This window comes from Cryptomeria japonica, chromosome 6, assembly GCF_030272615.1.
Source record: "Cryptomeria japonica chromosome 6, Sugi_1.0, whole genome shotgun sequence".
Taxonomy (NCBI): Eukaryota; Viridiplantae; Streptophyta; class Pinopsida; order Cupressales; family Cupressaceae; genus Cryptomeria; species Cryptomeria japonica.
Window position 1 is genome coordinate 341,723,327 of NC_081410.1, and position 20,048 is coordinate 341,743,374.

A 20,048-nucleotide genomic window follows, 5' to 3' on the forward strand; every position below is an offset into this window, starting at 1 on the left:
TAAAGGAATTCTACATGGAACAATAATAGAAATTACAACTTTTTTACTCCCTCATTGTACAAGGTTGAATGCTATAGATGCAATAACTATGGGCACATAGTGAGACATTGTAGATATGATTTTGTAAAATCACATAAAGAGTACAAGATAAATGACAGCATGAAACAAAAAGCAAAACATACTTTGGTATGGAGAAAGAAAATAGACCAAGATAATAAAAAAAGTAAGGAAGATGAATCTAGGATTATACACTATGCACACCATGCACAAGTAATATCTCCTAGTTCATAAGGAGAAGCAGAATTTCAAGGGGAGTTTAAGTATGATAGTATCTTTTACCCCCATGGAGAGAAAAATGAAATGATTAAGACAAGTTGATGTTGAAAGATCCCCAACCAATCTAAGTTTAACTTTTTCTGATTCTGACATTTGCTGATTGGAAGTTTACAGGATAGTTTCAAGTTTTTGTTTGAGTTTTGATGCCAATGTTTGAAACAAGTTTTAACATAAATATAAATGCTTTGAACCCAATTGGTGAAAATATAAATGACTGATATAAATTTTTGAATTCTGATTTTTAAGAACAGCAAATATAATTTTTCAGAATTATAGGAATTGAATTGCCAAGAACAAGATTTGCATATCCGGAGTCCAATGCTTAACAAGAGAAGGATTTTTATTGATGAATTCAATGTGGTTAACAATATAAGAGCATCCAACTGGTAAAAATGGCTCCAACTGTCTTTATTTGCATCAACTATAATTATCAAAAACAAATATTGAATGAAACAATAGGAATGCTAAGTCCCACGCCTAACCTCCAAGCAAGATTATCGAATTTAACTGAATTTCCTCGAACAAAAAATTTGAATCACAATTGACCCCTAATGCCTGGTGGAATCACGAAGTCACTGCTGATGAATGCTGGTCAAGAGGTCTACACAATTTCCCACACCCTTCCTGAGTGGTACAGCCTGATAGAGCACTAAATTGGCTGCAAAATGGTACGGCCAGCATGTGTTAGGGTACAACTGTCCCTAGGAAAAGTACGGCTGAGATAATATGCCTCCAAACCCTCTAAATCTACGTCTAGAACTCCTAGTAGCTGCTGAAACCAATTTCCCTTGAAGCACTTGCAGAAAATTCAACCAAACAGTGACCAATCGAACTCCTGGAGGCTTAATTTATTGAAGGATTTGCCTGATCTAATACACCAGATCATTGATGCTTATTACTGAAAGAAAAACCTGTAAAACCTGCTAGAAATTCATCCAATTGAAGCACAAATGGAAACCCTATGTAAATTCCCCTCAATGGTGAACTGGGTTTTCGTCCAATTCACAATTCTCCATGGGTTTTCGTCCTCTAGAAAATACCTAGCAAAGCTGCTCTGAAAACGAATTCTGAAAAATAATCATCAACGTGAGCAAATAAGATAATGAATTCTCTTTTATAAAATCCCTTTCTTACTTTGGATTCCAACGCCCTAATTAGCCACATTTAATTTGGCTTTCAAGTCCAATTGTAGTGCCCATCCCTAGGTGGCATCCAAGTTGAGGTAATAAAGTAACTTTATTTAACTTTATAATTGAACATTATAAAGTTACTTTATAATTGAACATTATAAAGTTACTTTATAATTTAACTAATTTTCTTCTTTTAACCTGTGTTGCATGGGTACCCGTACCCAACCCCCCTAGAACGCATACCAGAGACTGGTACACGTCTCCCGTACCGGAGACCTATCAGGAGACGTCTCTACACATAGGAGACTCCACGTCAACGAACCCTGCCGCCTCCACCCTAAATATATGCGCAAAAGTCAAAAAGTTTGTCGCGATGCATGGGCAGAAGCAAAAACCACCGACATGAGACCCATTTTCAAACATTTGTATGACATTTTGATTTGACTCATTTCACATTTGTGTACTTAAACTTCAAAGTGAATGTTAATTCTTGTTTTGAAAGTTCAATGTCATTATATTTTCAGATTTTCTATAAATTATTAATTTGTATTTTAAAAAAAATTGGCGTCTCCAAGTACCCCCGTCTCCTATTTTGAAAAAATAGGCATACCGGTACCGGTACCGGTCTCCAACGTCTCCGAGTACCCCCGTACCCATGCAACCTTGCTTTTAACCTTATAACTTAAAATTATAAAGTTACTTTATGAATTCCACAACTTGCCATAAATAGTCACTTTAATGATATTTTGCTATTTCAAGCAAAAGAGATTTAATATTTTAGCAAAAAGTGACTTAGCCAAGAAAATAACATTATTTACTCATTAAATAAGCATCCAAAAGCCAATCTCTAGCATGTAAAGTTCTCCCATGCCAGGCACAACATCTCCTATCCACTGGATTTGCCTACGGAGATGGGTTATAGGCAAATCTCGCATCTTGAGTGATCGTCTAGGAAAGAGGGGGCATTACAGATGTCTTGAAGATAGAACCAATAAAAATTGAAGAGAGGAATCTACTTATCGTATCAAGGAAGAATAATGAATTGGTATCTACATTGGGCAAAACAAATTGATAGTGGAAATGATTGTGCTTATATTCAACTTTACATTAAAGGAGTTCCTATTAATGCAATGATACCATCGAAGAAGTGGATATATGAGTATTCCTTCATCATAGATGTAAGGAGGAGAATTACAACAAAGGTAGAATGATTGCATTGATGTCAAAAGAATCATGCAAGGAATATTCAAATGAAGTTTAAAGCATAAAGAGAAGAATCCACTTCAGAATTACATTAGCAACAAGGGAAGTAATGAATTGGTGCATGCATATTCCAAATCTTGGATAGTGAAATCATTGCATTCTCTTAACCCATGCAATAAATTGAAGGCTTTGAAGAATCAAGAATAAGGAGTTATCATTTGAGAGCACGTCACAAAAGAAGAAACCCCCATACAAGAGGATAGCAAAGAGCAAAAGGACAAACATTTTGATGTGGCAATCAGAAATCGTGAAGATATTAAGACTCTAACAAAGATATCAAAAGATGATCCTCATCTACTAGCCATGGGTAAAGAAGATACATAAGCAAGTGGTGGATAGCTAAGTTCCTAACTTGTGGAACTCAAAAAGATAGAGGAAGTATGTCACCTAAGCAAATCAAGATACAAAGCATCAAGAAATGAAAAGAGTAGTATTAGAGAAAGGGGGAGCATTAAAGAATCCTTGGTAGGGGGAGAAATAGAGAATCTCCGGCAAGGGGAGAAGTGTATTATTATGTATTTAATGTTAGTTTGCAAAACAGGTGTTTCTAATGGTCCATTCATGGGCAGAAGTTTGATGACCATCCCTTTGCCATTGATGTCAACGGGAGAGAGATATAGAAAAGGGGAGAGTTAAAAAATTTACATTGCCATCAATGACAAAGGGGGAGATTGTTGGAAATATTGTCATTGATGTCAAGGACACTTAATGTAATATCGTTCAAATATTATGATTAATGTCAAAGGTGAGAATGTCATTAGTTGTTAAGGAATTGGATAGTTGTGATTTATATCAAAGAACTTAATACACAATCCAAATGGAAATTATTGTCATTGCAGTGAAAGCAATTGAATGAGGTTATTATCATTGATATCAAAGAAATTGGACCGAGAGTGGAAGTTAAATTATTTGGTGAAAACATATAGCAGCTATGAAGAGTTCATCCAATTATATGGAATCATGGAGAAATGAAGAAGATGATCATATTGGAATATGGCAATAAAGTATATATAAGCAATCATCAACCAAATCCTTGTGTGAGCCATAACAGTAATCAGAAGATGACTGGGCAATAGACTTGCAGATGGTACTAGATGAGTGATTTGTACATTCAAACTACAACGATTTGGTAAAGCGTTTAGTCTGATTACTTATTATTCAAATTATATGGTTGTTAAGAACAAATAATAAAGTACATATTTGGTAAAGAGATGTTCTTTGATAAGGTGTGATTTGTTTGGTGTAAATTTTTTATTATTTGAAAAGAGCAGAGGTGCGATTAAAAAAGGTAGTTGTGGTTGGATATGACTCTTCAGTTGTGAAGAGATATGCCTTTTGATGAAAGGGCAGATATAAATAAAGACTGAAATGAATAGTGTGTGGTGTGTGTGAAATAAGAATTATGTCAGAAATAAAAGTAGTATTCAAGAGAAATAAGTATGAGAAGACAAATGGCAGATTTGTGAACAAAAATTGATAGCAAGAATACATGAAGATTTGTGAAAGATCATAAGAGATTTATGCAGCATATTAAAGAAATTATAAAGATATTATGATCAGCTTTTTCTGGCAGATTTATGACCAAGTTATAGCAGATTTGAGAAGGAGATTATGACAATTTGAAGACGAGATCGATAACGAATTTGTGAATAATAGGATCATCCATCATCTGTTAAAAGGTTGAATTTGAATGGGGGGTTGGTGCCTCTAACTGATGGAGGGGTTGGTCCTTCTAGTGAGTTGGTGCTCATGAATTAGAATGAGGGGTTGGTACCTCTAGTGGGAAAGTGTCTCACAAATAGAACGAGGAGTTGGTGCCTCTAGTGGGAAAGCGCCTCACAAACAAAATGAGGGGTTGGTGCCTCTAGTGGGTTGATGCCTACAAATTTGTATAAAAGAGTTTTTTGTATATAAGGAAGCTATTTGCCGTGGTTTTCTCCCATAAAGATTTCCACATATATATCTTGTGTTCTATTAGTGCTCGTAATAGTTAGATCTCATGTAAAAGTCAGTATGCAATGAATATGTTTTGAGATAAAGTTATATGCTTATAATATTAAGTTTAAAAATAAAAAGTTTGTTATATTATTCCCCCCCCCCCCTCTCTCAGTATAACCGTGTCCTGAACAACATGAAGGGCACTTCCAAAATATCCCACTACTTGTTTTCCTTACCAGGTATGGTTGTCCAATAAAATTGATCAAGAACATTAAGGAAACATCAATGGGGGTGAAAAGACATCTCGGAAACTGTCAAGAGATGGCCCACCGTCCCCAATGGCATCCCCAACAACTTTGGAACTTCTAGCAATTATGATTATAAGATTTCCTAAATTGACTAGAAAATTGGGGTACATTTTAAAAACATTGAAAGATCCCCCTACTAGTATTGTTGTACGAAAAAATGATTTGGGGAAGCCAAAAAACATTTCGTAGCCGTCTCTGACTATTGGAAATGGGGAAACAAGAAGCCTTTGGGGATTTTAAAAAGAACATGTATTTCTAGGGAACTTATTCTATTGATAAATAGAAGATATTTTCCACAAAAAATCAAATTATGATATTGCTATCAGGATTCAACTGTGTAGTTTATGAGTCAAACTCATTGACCCATGTCTCATGAGTAGTGATTCACAAGAACCCATCTCTCATGAGAATGAATGGTCCACTTAGCACTCATTGCATTTAGGTGATGCTCATAGAGGTGAAGCGTTGGGCCTTCCTGTGATGTCACCCATCCCAATATTACTCCAACTCAAGCGCGCTTAACCACGAAGTTTCCTCCAAGGTTAAACCCACTTAGCTTGCAACCCCATTTGCAATTCCTTCAGCAAGTGTTGTGCCTTATGAACCGTTCATTATAGAGCCCCTTTAGCTCATCAATTGATATGTAGGAGACATTTTCCGCAGCAAGTCAAATTATGATATTGCTATCAGGATTCAACTATGTAGTTTTTGAGTCAACTTATTATATGTCAATGTACTTTTATAATATAGGTATATGACTTGCATTTATGACCATTATATTAAATATTCTAACCATTTATCACAGAAACAACACTTTCGCCTATGCATCATGTAAATTAGAGCCTACAAGATAGTGACCACATCAGAATCATAGACATGTGGGTGTATAGATAATCCATTTATTCAGTGGGCTTCATACATGCCTTATTAGAAAACAATAAACATAGAAGATAACTCATTGCTAAATGATGGTAACTGATGCTAGGAAACTTTGGAAAAACCACAAACAAAATGTCTCAAGAAAGATTATATGCAGAAGACTCCATTCCAAACACCTAAGGCCAATGACCAGCCCACAATATCTATGTACATTGAACCTTATACTACTCAGTTCAAAAAATATATTTTTCTAGTCTTCAAAAACACATATTTAAATAAAATTCCTTGAAATTCTTGCCAATTTATAAAACTGTTTAAGAATACTCACAGGACCAGTTTCAAGAACATGTGAAATCAGATCAAATGCTAATGAAATGATGCGCTCCCGCAAGGAATGAAATTTCTGGGGAAAAGAACAAACAGGATTTTGAATCTGTCAACAATATAAATCATCTGGGAAAAAATAAAATACATTAAATTTACACTGATATTAAACTGAATGCAATTTACATACTTGAGTATGCACCAAAAACTAAAGATTGAATATCTTAGGATAAATGTACACAAAACGCATCTAGCATGGAAAACAACCAACAAGAAACAAAGCCTTGTGCATAATCACCAACTAGATTCTAAGAAGCCAAACCTAATCCTTGGAGATATGGCGACACCCACAACTTAAAATTGAAATTTCATCTAAATATAGAGAAAGATATTGTATTTTATTTTAAACAAAAATAGCACCATGCTGATGAATAATAAAAAATTGGGTCTCACATACCAAACTGGTGTCACACTTGGGTGGTACCCTACAAATCACCTTTACCTTTATGCAACAGGTTTATTATTTATTTACATGCTTATTTGGAGTGCAAATAACAAATATGAAAATAGCTTATGATTTTTAATTTTTTTTTGGATAATCTATATTAAATGCTTCCTTGATGCCAGCACAGCATGAAACTTACGTCAGTTAGTGGCTTCTGCTTGACAATTTTAAGCACTAATGTTACCATCCCTGGCATAAATCTGCAAAATGATCACATGAAAAATTATCTTACACAATACAAATGTAGCAAGAAACTTATGTCTAATACTCTGAAAAGATACATGTTACAGTGCCTCTTAAACAAGGCTCAAGAGTTGTACTTGTCTGTGTGTTTCCTGTGGCGAGTTACCAATGTACAGAATATCTGCAAACATCGTTTCCCTACTTTCAGCTTTGACTCTCCAGACTCTGCCATGTCCTTATCAACAGCTATTGAATCCAAAAGGACCATGATGTCCTTATTCAAAGAAGGCAATAAAGGAATCAAGGAAGATGGCATGTGTGACCTTACCTGCACATGCAATGGTTTAATGCCCCAAATTAGTTACAGGAAAAACTGTTTACTTACAAAGTTACACATTTAACTAAATAACAGAACAAACAAATTTTTAATAAATGACATTTAAGAATAAGTAAATAATGCAACAAAAAATCATAAAACAAAAAGCAAAACAGGAATGAAAGAATATTATTCCCCACTTTGCAGAGTGTTTTATGCAGACTTGTACCTGTGTAAGCAGGGGAAAGAGCCCCCAACCCTTACAAAACAGAGGAACAGTTCATAAAAATAAACAAACAACAACAGAACAGAGGCTGGCCGCTAGGCTAGACAGAACTACAAAGCAGAAGAGAACAGCGAAGACAACAAAAAAGAACACAACAAAGGACTAGCAAAGAGAATTCTAGTGCTTGGTTAAGGCACCAAGAGTCTCATTCCATGTTGTGGCTCTAACAGACAGCTGCTTCTTTTTCTCCTTCTTGATAGTACCCTTCAGCTCGTCTTTGTTCTTCTGTTTCTTGTTGCCCTTGTTCAGCCGGGATTGGACAGCGATCATCCCTATGACAGCCTTCCTCATGATCCCATCTGTCATTTTAACATGTTGGTTAATAGCTGTCTCCATTCTGAACAATCTATGCTGGTAGAGCTTCAAAGTGTCATACATAATTATACCATTGTTTCTTGCAACTTTGACAATCAGCAGAGTTTTCCTGAATTTTCTTAAGATTCTCCACTTGCGGTATCCCTGGTATATTTGTGCCCTAGCTAATTTATTCTTCCAATTCGATCAGACTTAAACCCTGAATAAATCACAACTGATATCACAATAATAAAGAGACAGCAGTCTTCTAACAGCAATCCAATTAATGAAACTTCCACAGAATAGCAACTAATCAGATTTAGTTTCAACAGAAAGAGATTATCTTCAATTTAGTTCCAGTATCTATGTAATCTTGCCACTAATAGTCAAGATATTAAAACAACTTAAACCAGAGACAACAATTTAATCAATTGATATTGACCTGTTACAAATAATTTGCACATCTGCCATAGAATAATGATGCAATTCTGGGCATGCAGATTTGATGCAACTGAATATGGACTAGTGTGCTCCTAGACCAGATCTGTGCTGCAAATGTAGCAAGTTCTGATGTTTCCAACAGTTGAATCTTCCATTAACAAGGCTGTTTCACTGCCTGGGTGATCCGACCTTCAATTTATGCAGTCCCAAAATGCAATGCTGAGTAGATTAGGCTCAGTCTGAACTTTTGGGTGAAGTCCACAGAAAGGAATAGCAGGTGTTTTGTCCCACCTTCCAGCTCTCTGAGGTTTTTGTCCCAAGAGCAGCAAAGCTTGAAGAACTCAAGCTCAGGTGTTAATTAGAATATCCAACACAAAAACAGAATTCCCAAAATGAAACCTTAAGCACTGCCTTATATACCCATTCGGGATTAATCCCATGAGCCAACATGTCTTTAATCCACTGAGCCAACCTGACTTGATGTTTAAGACGAACACAAAATTCTGCTGGTCAGCCCAAGGGAGTAACGGACATTACACCACTCTAAACTGCAAATCTTCAATCTCAGCATAATAGATTCGCATGGGGTCAACATTGGAAACAGTAATGTTATCCTATCTCCTTAACCGCATCAGAATTACTATTATCATCATGAGTAGTTCCAACTTCCATGCTCTTCCTCACTACCGATAAAGCAATCCCCTGAGCCAACCTGACTTGATGTTTGAATAGTTTCATGCTCTTCCTCACTACAGATAAAGCAATCTTCTAGAACAGCAGCAGAAGACACCACATGAGATGGGAAAAGGGACAAGTTGTCATCCACATCATTATGCAGAGACTGAGGAAAAGAATAACCAGAATGGTCATCAGTACCAAAGTCAAGCAGAAAATGGGTGTCTTCATCACTTTCTTTCTCAATATTCTTCTATTTAGTTAAATTTTTCCCCCAGCAATTCTCACTGACCATCTCTCCTGCAAAGAAACAACCTACTCCTCCCTTGTGGTCTCTTCATCAAAGATAGTAATTGCAGTATCTATATAAATCTTGGTAGAACCCTTCTTATTACAGGCTTTTTTGCCCACAGGTGGGAGAGAAACCTTCTCTTTACACTTATTTTTTAAGGGATAACAGAATGTCTTCAAGCCCAGAAACTTGTGTCCTTTTTCCTTTTGTTCCTTCTGCAACCAAAGGAGTCTTCTTACTTTTAGAAGGAGTAGACAGGAAGAGCACAAGGTTCAGATCTCTCGAGACATCCAAAGTGGAAGGGTTTGAAGGCGCCTCAATAAAAGAAATTTTCTTTTTTCCTTTGCCAACCAAACTATGGTTCTTGTTTTTCTGGACAAACCCAAAAGGGGTATTGGTAACCAGATTAATAACAAGGGAGGAATTAAGACAGAAATTATATAGGGAAAAGATGAGGGCCTGGTGCAGCGGAGGGTAGGATCTCTCTTTAATGCACTTCTCCAAGGATGACAACAGAAAATAAGGAAACTAACAGCATTATCATGTCACAGATGATCAAGCAAAAAAAATGGTAACCATGAACGGTCCCAAATCTACCTTCCAAAGTGAAATACTTAATGAGATGAATGCTTACCAACAGCTGTGGTGTTGGCCAAGCTTCCCAATTATACACCTATTATGATGTCTTGATAGAGCTCCCCCTTCTTCAAAAAAAGAGCCGACGAACCTCAGATAACTTGTTTTACTGAGCCTTTGCACCTTCTCCCCTTTGCAACTAAGACCAGTGGCATGCAAAATAAGCTCCCCAGAAACCACAAACTTCACCCTGCCAACCACAACATGACCCTGTTTCCAGGAATTGACGAACTAGACAATAGGAGTGTCATCATGCCCTCTATCCGCATTTTGGGAAATTGTTTACTGCTTTGTTTGGTCATTTTACAAGCCACTAAGATCTGAAAAATCATTTACAATGTCTCATGTTGGGGCGTACTTTACAATTTGTTTTTTATTTAGCTGCTTGCTTTTCTTCAGGAATACTTGAATTGCACAGATTATGTTGATTGCATCTAAAACAATATTTCTTGCTCAATTTCTTGAGTAGAAAATATCTTATATGTTTTGATCTCCATCCTGATTTTTCTGCTAATCAAGAATTGGAGCATCCTGTTTTTGAGGACATTATGCTAAAGTTAATTCAAGATAGTTGTCCATATCCTGTCTTTGCTTGTCATGACTGAAGAAAGAAGATATCTAAGAGGCCTCACCAAGTCAACCCTGCTGGAACTTTAATCAGCTAAGATTATTGGTGGTTGCAATACAAATTGACATTAATTCAACCATATTTCAGCTGAAAACCTGGATTACATTCTAAGTTACTGTTTGTGGTATGGATGCTGGTACGGGTAGCAAAAACAGGTATAACGGTATGACAAAAAAATCCTTGTGTATCAGTATGTATGTATATATACATTTATATTATATATTAAAAAAATAAAACTTAAAAATATATAATATAAAACAATGAGTCATTATTGCCGATAAAAAAAATTAAATTCCTCATAATTTGCAAAGATGAAAATACTCATAAATTCATAATTTGACGATTTGTCAAATGTCAATACAGAAATGAAAATTACAATCAATATTTAATAATCTTCATGAACCACAATGAGTTACAAACCATCCATGTGCTATACAAACTGCCTCATCTAAAGATATTTTTTGGCAAGTTGTACAACAAGAACATCTAAGTCAACACACTCAAGAGTTAGATCCCAATTCCTCATCACCCCCTCATTGTAATCAAATATCTTATGTGACAAAAGATCCTAATAACTAGAGGGGGTCTAGAAGTGGAGACCCCAAAGAGGTTGAGGGGTAGCACCCCTTATGGGGATCTGAGGGGCAACGACACAAACCTTCATGATGCATGCTGCTTTCACAATTTTATCACTTAAAGGGCAAAATTATGCACACAGGTATTTTTTTTTAATAAAAAATAAAAACATTTTTTCTGTTTTCTTTTTAGGCAGCCCTTGGGTTCGGCCCAAGTTTGCCCAAGGTCCCTACCGAGCACCCCAAGTTCTTTATGGATCCTTTTGTGGGAATCCACAAGGAACCTGGCCCGAGACCCAAAACCAAACCATACCCACACAAATATGGAGGTCTTAGAGCAACCCAGTAACATGGATTATATTTATCACAACCAGCTATCCACTCAGGGACTAGAGGATGCCTCCAAACATGGGTTCCTAGCTACTTGTTTTGCTAGCATCTTGGCACAAGAGCTAGCGACAGTGATACTGATATTGCAAAATGCAATGGAATTGACTAGACAAAGATAGGATAATTTGCAAAAGGCTAGGAATTAAACATGTGAGATAATGGCAGATCTTTTAGGGGTGTAGATTCTTCTCCGAAAGATTACTATAAGCATTTCAAATCTGACAAAGAGTGCCTCCAACAACAATGATCTGGATTGTTGTGATTGATCAAAAGCTATGTTGCAAGGTTCGTTCCCTAGGGTTGTGGATCTGAGTCCGGTTCGAACCCAGTTCAAATCCAGGTTCGGTTTCTCTAGGGGCTCGAGCAGAGTGCGCAATTTTGGGGCCTGATTCATCCTGAGCAAACAAAGACGCCTGAGTGCCATAAACAAATGAAAATTTGCACTTTTTAAACCTTTTTTGGCATCCAGTTTGACTTCAATGCCATGGTAACCCTAAAAGTGACTGCAAACACAAAGGAGCAGTGTATTTTCTAAATTTCAAATATTCAAACTCTCCCTTTTGTCAAAATGTAAAAGCCCTGTCCCATCCCGTCCCCGCATCCCCGGGATATTTCAGGGATGGGAACAGTTCCATTTTGGCTGGGGACACGTCCCCAGGTAAATTATTGATTTATCTAAGCCTATCATGCACTCCATCAAAATTTTATATTCTCATAAGGTTTGGACTCAACTCATAAATTTTAAAGCTCTGTCTTTCTGATGCCTTCATTGCAATCAACTCAGACATAAGATTGTAGATTGTTTTTTCCAAAAATCCTTTGGGATCTCACATTGTCAACTTGCAGCAATGGCTCCAGAAAGCAAGCAAACCAGAATCAGCAATAAACATAACAAAATGTCAAAATTTAATCAACTAGCACAGACTTGGGCCCCATATCCAGTTTCAATTGAAAATGTCCCAACAAAAAGTTATGAGGACGTAAAGCTTTAGGCTTTGGTAAATGCACTGGATGGGCAGGATATAACAGTTCAGACAGAAGAAATGGAATCCACAATGACTAAAGCCAATGTCAGACCTTCAAAATGTTGAAATGAATAGCTAGTTCGGATTATATTATAAAAATTTAATGTGTTACCTAATGGCAATTAAAATATTATCATATTGTAATAATTATATTATAAAAATTTAATGCGTTGCCTTATGGCAATTAAAATATTATCATATTGTAATAAGGTTAAGCGTCTACATGTCTAATAGTGCTTGGCCCAAAATGAAACGTGTTATAACTTGCAAGTTATGTAGGCCCCAAATTGGGCGCCAAAAGGGGAAAACTAAAATATGTTAAAATGGCGGCAATTTGGTTAAAGCTGACTTGGAAAACTTGAACATGAATCTTGTATATAAGAAAGATTCATTTTACACTTCAAAGACATCGCATCATCTTCATCAAGTGTCGTTAGCCTTATGTAAATTCAGTCAGCGAACTTCAGATGAAGGAAGAGATCTAAGTCTTCATATTGCAGCAAGTCTATCCGATCATTGAGCAAACCCATTGAACAGCTTGCTGGGCAAGGTGGTATCCTATACTTCAGTGATCTCCTTTTCCAAGTGGTGTCGATATTCTACTCTCTCTGAAGATATACCACAGCTGCATATACTTGGTTTAGTCTGCCCTAGATTGGCACTACAATCAGATAAGTAATCTGATTCATGTAATCTGCTTATAAATAAAGGAACTGATCTAAATCTTTGATGCTGGGTTTTTCCTCCAAGAGGGAGGTTTTCCCAGGGTACTTGTGTCTTGTGTTGTGTACTTTATTGTTATTTCTGCTTATTCTCAATCTGATTATAGTTTAAGTAACTAGATTAATATCTGATTACCTAAAAACAACATTGTATCAAAGCCAAATTCGAATTAGGGGTAATCAGATTGATTGTAGTCATTCCTCCTCTTTCATTTGCTCTTCTCACTTCATTCAAAATGTTGAACTGTCTCAAGGTTGAAGATAGATTGGATGGTGCATCCAACTTCACGTCATGGAGATTCTGAATCATGCTTGCATTAAATGGAAGTGATCTTGCAGACTTTGTGGAGAGATCATCCATTGAACCTGAGGCAGAAGAGGAAAAGACTTCATGGAGGAAGAAAGATTTTCAAGCTCAAAGAATGCTGGTTAACTCCGTGAAGGATCATATTGTACCTATCATCTCTAAGCTGAAAACTGCCAGCGAAATGTTCAGACATTGGAAGAGACGTACGAAATCAACAACACCAGCCGTGCCCTAGCTTTGAAGCAGCAGCTTCATCACATCAAGATGATGAAAGGTGAATCCGTCATAGCATACTTCATGAGGATTTCTGATTTGAGAGATCAGCTCTCATCCATTGGGAAGGTTGTTGATGACAATGACTTGACCATGCTTGCTCTCAATGGTCTTCCGGCATCTTGGGAGTCTTACATTCAAGGAATTAGTGCAAGATCAGAACTTCCCAAGTTCGATCGGTTGAGAGCAGATTGCATACAAGAAGAGTCACGGTTGATAGCTGTTAATGTTTTTCAAATTCCAATTCAATGATCAAGGTATATATATAATGTTGTTGTATTTCAATGTAAGTGTTTATCACAATATAATTGTTCTAGTGATTAATTATATTCTATGTATTGCAGGTGGAGATAGAGCATTAATAATTTCGATGTCTTCTCCATTTATCATTGATCAGTATATATAAAAAAATAGGGGCGATCAAGTGACACCTTGATCGGACATGTCTATTAGACAGATCGATCAAGATGCCACTTGATCGTGCCTTTTCATTTGCAATACGTAACCAATCTAATGCCGATATTAATTGGTGTCAATGCGTAACAATGTAGTCCGATAACTAATCGGTGGCATTAACAATGAAGCTCAATAACTAATCGGTGGCATTAACAATGAAGCCTGATAACAATCGGGATATCAAGGTTACTGTTTATTGTTAGATTGCAATGTTTATATATTAACACAGATCGTGAAATACGATCCTAGCATGATCGTAAATTTAACATCAGTTTGTATGATTATAATCGATAAAACCGATAATGCACCATATATATAAGGAGAGCAATTATAATAGTAATATCAGATGATAGAACAAAGGAATAATAAGTGAAGTCTATTATAGTCTATCGATGAGATAGATGATTGAATGAGAGACTTCATTTATCTCTCATTCAATCATTTATCTTACCGAAGCTATCATGTATCAACACTCCCTCTTAGCTCGGGAAGATGAATGACAAACAACATATCTCGCATCACATTTCTCATGCTGATCAATATTCCTTATGTAGTTTTATAATCTCACTCTCCAAAGGATCATATCACCTAAAACACATGATATGAAGTATCACCTAAACACGCGATACAAGAAGTCATATCACCTAAGCACATGACATGAAGTATCACCTAAACACGTGATACAAGAAGTTCACCACATTAACTTGTGATGACAAGATATCACCTAAGCACGTGATATCAGTATTGCAAAGCAAGCAATACTAAGGATAAATGCATGAGAATAATTAAATCCTCACTTTATCCAAATTGTGATATGTGCACTGACATTTTCAAATGTATTTACCACAATATAATCATGGCACATCCATGACATACCAGGAATCACACATGATATCTGGTTTGATCATTATAAGATCGTCACCTTATAATGTCTTCATACAAGTGTTCATTATCTGAGAGATCGTCCCCTCTTAGAAATGTACACAGGGGGTGGAGCCCATAAAAGTCATAGCACGACAAAGAAGTTTACACATTTAACATCTTATTAATATATCAGTACAAATTACAAAGCAAATTACCTTTCAATCATACCAAGACCTTTTCTGAAGTGCTCAACCTTCACTCTGGAAAGTGGTTTGGTAAGAATATTTGTTGTCTGATCTCCTGTACAAATGTATTCCAACTGGTTCACATTCTTGTCTACCATATCTCGCACAGAATGGTAAGGAATCTCGATATGCTTGGATCTGTCATGAAACACCGGATTCACTGAAACTTTTATGCAACTCTGGTTGTCACAATGAATAATTGTAGGTTTCATTGGTTCACCGAATAATCCCACAAGCAACTTCCTAAGCCATACTGCCTCTCGAGCAACCATGGAAGCTGCAATGTATTCAACCTCAGTGGAACTCTGTGCTACTGATGACTGCTTTCTGCTGATCCAGAATATCATGGTTGAACCTAAACTGAAACAGCATCTTGAGGTGCTTTTCCTATCAGTTACACTTCCAGCCCAATTTGAATCTGTGAATTTGTGTAAATTCATATCACCAAGCTTTAGATTACCTTGTAGGTATCTCATGATATGTTTTACTGCTACCAAGTGTATCTCCTTTGGATCACACATAAACTGACTCAAAGCATCATCTGCATAACAGATATCTGGTCTCGTATTTACCAGATACATCAAGGACCCAATCATTTGCCTATATAGAGTAGGATCTGTGGGATGTGATTCTGCTGCTGCTTCCTTAAGTTTATGAAGGTTTGTTTCCATCGGAGAAGTCATAGGTCTGCAGTTCAATATTCCAAATCTCTTCAAAATGTCCAAGGTATACTTACCCTGGTTTAGTATAATGCCATCAGAATTCTGCCATACTTCCAATCCTAGGAAGTAATGAAGGAGTCCCAAGTCCTTCATGTCAAATTCTTTAGCAAGGTCTTTCTTGCACTGATCTATGAGGTGATCTTCTCCTGTGATTAGCAAATCATCAACATATAGAATCAATATTAGCATATCACCTTTGTCTTGCTTATAGTAGAGATTTGGATCTGCATCATTCTTTGAGAAGCCTAGCCCTGTGAGATAAGTGTCAATTCTTTCATACTAGACCCTGGGAGCCTATTTAAGCCCATAAAGAGCTTTCTTGAGTCTAAACACATGAGACTTTGCATCATGATTCTCAAACCCTTCAGGTTGCTCTAGATATACTACTTCTGCAATCTTTCCATTAAGGAATGTTGTCTTTACATCCATCTGATGTACTTTCCATCCCTTTGCTGCTGCAACGGCTAAGACTGCTCTTACTGAGGTGTATCTGGCTATAGGTGCAAAGGTTTCTTCATAATCAATTCCTTCCTTTTGTGAGAACCCTCTGGCTACAAATTTGGCCTTGTGTTTCTCAATGCTGCCATCTGCAGCATGTTTGATCTTGAAAAGCCATTTGGAGGAAACCATAGATTTTCCAGCTAGCCTAGGAACAATCTCCCAAACATCATTTTCATAATGGACTGATATTCCTCAAACATGGCATTCTTCCATACTTGATGTTTAAGTGCATCTGATACATTGGTAGGTTCAGCTTTTGAAAGGTCATTCATGAGGGCAACATAGCCGGTGAATTTATTAGGCCTTTTGCTTTCTCTGAAGGTTCCTGAAGGGGCAGCATACTTCTGAGCTTCTTCTACAGTTTTGGTGGCCCATAGTGGTCTTTTCTTGAGATTTTCTCTAGGTGGGTTTTGAATCTCACCTTCATTTTCCTCAAGATTCTCCCTCTGAAGCTCAGGGGCAGGATCTTCATCTATGCTAGGGGCAGGAACATGGACTTCAAGTTCCATGGAACTTTGGGCTCTTTTGAAGGTTGTCTTCTTCAAAAACTACATCCCTACTAAGTTCAACATGCCTTTGAGGTTTCACTATACCCAACAAGTATTCCCCTTTTTCTAGAAGGCTCTAGTTTTGACCTTTTCTCTTTAGGTACATGAATATAAACAGGGCACCCAAATATCCTAAGATGGTTGATATCTGGCTTTGTTTTAGTAAAAACTTCCTCAGGGGTTTTGTCTTCAATATGAGAGTGAAGACATCTATTTTGTATATACACGGTAGTGCTGGTGGCTTCTACCCAAAGATTGGTATTTAGGTTTTGATCAAGGAGCATAGCTTTGGCAGCTTCTACAATTGTCCTATTTTTCCTCTCAGCTACCCCATTTTGTTGAGGATTATAAGGTATAGTAAGCTCCCTCTTAATCCCAACATTTTTACAAAAATCCTTAAACAAATCTGAGGTGTATTCCCCCCCATTGTCAGTTCTTAAGGTTTTAACTTTATTTCCTAAGGAGTTTTTTGTTAGTGATTTAAATTCTTTGAACCTATTAAGGATCTCTTCTGATTCTTTACATTTCAAAAAGTAGATCCAAGTCTTTCTAGAGTAGTCATCCACAAATATTACATAATACAAAAATCCTCCTAAAGAGGGTACAGAAATAGGTCCACATACATCAGAGTGGACTAATTCTAAAACATTACTTGTTTTCCTAGTACTATTTTGAAAAGAAGCCTTGGTATTTTTACCTAGGGCACATCCCTTGCATGCCCCTGAATGATACTGCTTTTAACTTGGGTAAACCTGTGACAAGGTTTTCCATAGATGATAAAGCTCTGAAATTCAGGTGCCCTAGTCTTCTATGCCAAACTTCATTAGCATCCGCAACTTCACGGATTAGAGCTAGGTTGGGCTCTATGCACAGCTCATACAGGTAGCCTTGTCTTTGACAAATGGTTTTGGCTTTCTTAATGGACTAATTCTTTGGCCAAGCCATTACTTTGTTGTCCATGAATGTCACCCTATACCCATTATCCTCTAGTGCTGAGATGGAGACTAGATTCCTCTTGATGCCTGGGACATATAGTACTCCTGTAAGCTGTATTGATGAGCGTGACTTCAGTTTGATGGTGCAGGTTCCAATTCCTCTGACTGGATGTGCAGAGTCATCTCCGATTGTCACTTCCTCATCAATCTCCTCTATCATGGAGTCTAACACTTCTCTAAACCCTGTAATATGTCTGGATGAGCCACTGTCGATCAACCATGAGTTAGCTTTGTTTGATGCTTGGTTTGAAAGTGCTGAGTAGAATACATATTTCTCGGAGTCATCTTCTCCCTTTGATTTTCCAGCTTTGGCAAATGTAGCTTGTTGTTTAGCCCTTTCAGGACATTTAGCAACATAGTGCCGGAATTTGTCACACCTATAACATTGAATATGGGAGAGATCCTTCTTAGAGGTATTCTTGCCTTGACGACCTTTCCTCTTCTTAAATTGTTTCTTCTTGCTTTTCTTATTGGAGTTCGTATTTAGGACTTGGAGATCTTCATCTATATTCTTTTGTTTGATCTCTTTCTTATTTAACCTTGACTCTTCTTGAAGACAATTTGCTCTTAGCCTCTCAAATTTTGGATATTTAGCCCTTGCACTGATACCTTGGACGAACGTTTCCCATATACTAGGCAACCCATCTAGGGCTATGACTGTTAACTCTTCGCTTTGGATCTCATATCCAAGTGTTGCTAGTTCATCCCTTAGGGCTGATATCTGCATGAAGTAGGCATTGATTGACTCCCCTTTGATCATACTTATATGATTTATTTCTTGTTTTAAGGCCAAGGTTCTACTTGCATTGGATATCACAAATGCATTTTCAAGTGCTTTGAACATATGGTAGGCCGTCTCATGTTTCTTTATGATAGGCATACTATTATTCCTCACCCCATCAACTATGATTTTTATGGCATTTTCATTGCCTTCGATCCATGTCGTTTTGTCAGGTTCGTTCTCAAGTTCTTTAGATTCAACTTTTACAAATGATTCAATTTATTCTCTCTTAGAATCATCTTAATTCTGAACTTCCATGCTGAGAAATTGTCACCTCCTTCGAGCCTATCCTCAAATCTGATAGTGCTGGCCATTTGGAGAAATGCGATGTTAGATATATTCTTGACTTGAATTTTTCACAAATTTGAAAGCCGCAAGTTCAATCTACCGGCGCTCTGATACCATGTAAATGTTTTTCAAATTCCAATTCAATGATCAAAGTATATATATAATGTTGTTGTATTTCAATGTAAGTGTTTATCACAATATAATTGTTCTGGTGATTAATTATATTTTGTGTATTACAGGTGGAGATAGAGCATTAATAATTTCGATGTCTTCTCCATTTATCATTGATCGGTATATATAAAAAAATAGGGACAATCAAGTGACACCTTGATCGGACATGTCTATTAGACATGGCCAATCAAGATGCCACTTGATCGTGCCTTTTCATTTGCAATACGTAACCAATCTAATGCCGATATCAATCGGTGTCAATGCATAACAATGAAGTCCGATAACTAATCGGTGGCATTAACAATCAAGCCCGATAACAATCGGGATATCAAGGTTACTGTTTATTGTTAGATTGCAGTGTTTATATATTAACACAGATCGTGAAATACGATCCTAGCATGATCGTAAATTTAACATCAGTTTGTATGATTATAATCGGTAAAACCGATAATGCACCATATATATAAGGAGAGCAATTATAATAGTAATATCAAATGATAGAACAAAGGAATAATAAGTGAAGTCCATTATAGTCTATCGATGAGATAGATGATTGAATGAGAGACTTCATTTATCTCTCATTCAATCATTTATCTCTCATTCAATCATTTATCTTACCGAAGCTATCATGTATCAACAATAGCAAGAGGAATTGAGCGTGGTCATTATGATGTAGACAATCAAGTCCTTGCTTCGCATATGGTTAAAGGCAAAGGAAGGAAGTGGGATAGAGACAAAGATTCAAATCCTG

The 20,048-nt window shown here is 36.8% G+C and overlaps 1 protein-coding gene and 1 long non-coding RNA gene across 4 annotated transcripts in view; both read right to left on the minus strand.

Annotated features, from left to right (window-relative positions):
* LOC131078011 (uncharacterized) overlaps nt 1–20,048 on the minus strand; it is a 265,096-nt gene that overhangs the window by 156,538 nt on the left and 88,510 nt on the right. For all 3 annotated transcript variants that reach the window (XM_058015649.2, XM_058015645.2, XM_058015641.2), the window contains exons 6-8: nt 7,004–7,194; nt 6,823–6,883; nt 6,183–6,257 (exon numbers count right to left, since the gene is read on the minus strand). In XM_058015649.2, the coding sequence (XP_057871632.2) occupies nt 6,183–6,257; nt 6,823–6,883; nt 7,004–7,194 (327 nt within the window). The remainder of the gene's footprint in view (nt 1–6,182; nt 6,258–6,822; nt 6,884–7,003; nt 7,195–20,048) is intronic.
* LOC131078024 (uncharacterized) lies at nt 7,206–8,457 on the minus strand. Its single transcript, XR_009113701.2, has 3 exons — nt 8,205–8,457; nt 7,855–7,982; nt 7,206–7,767 (listed from the first exon to the last, which is right to left on the minus strand). It is a non-coding gene; the product is annotated as an uncharacterized LOC131078024 (long non-coding RNA).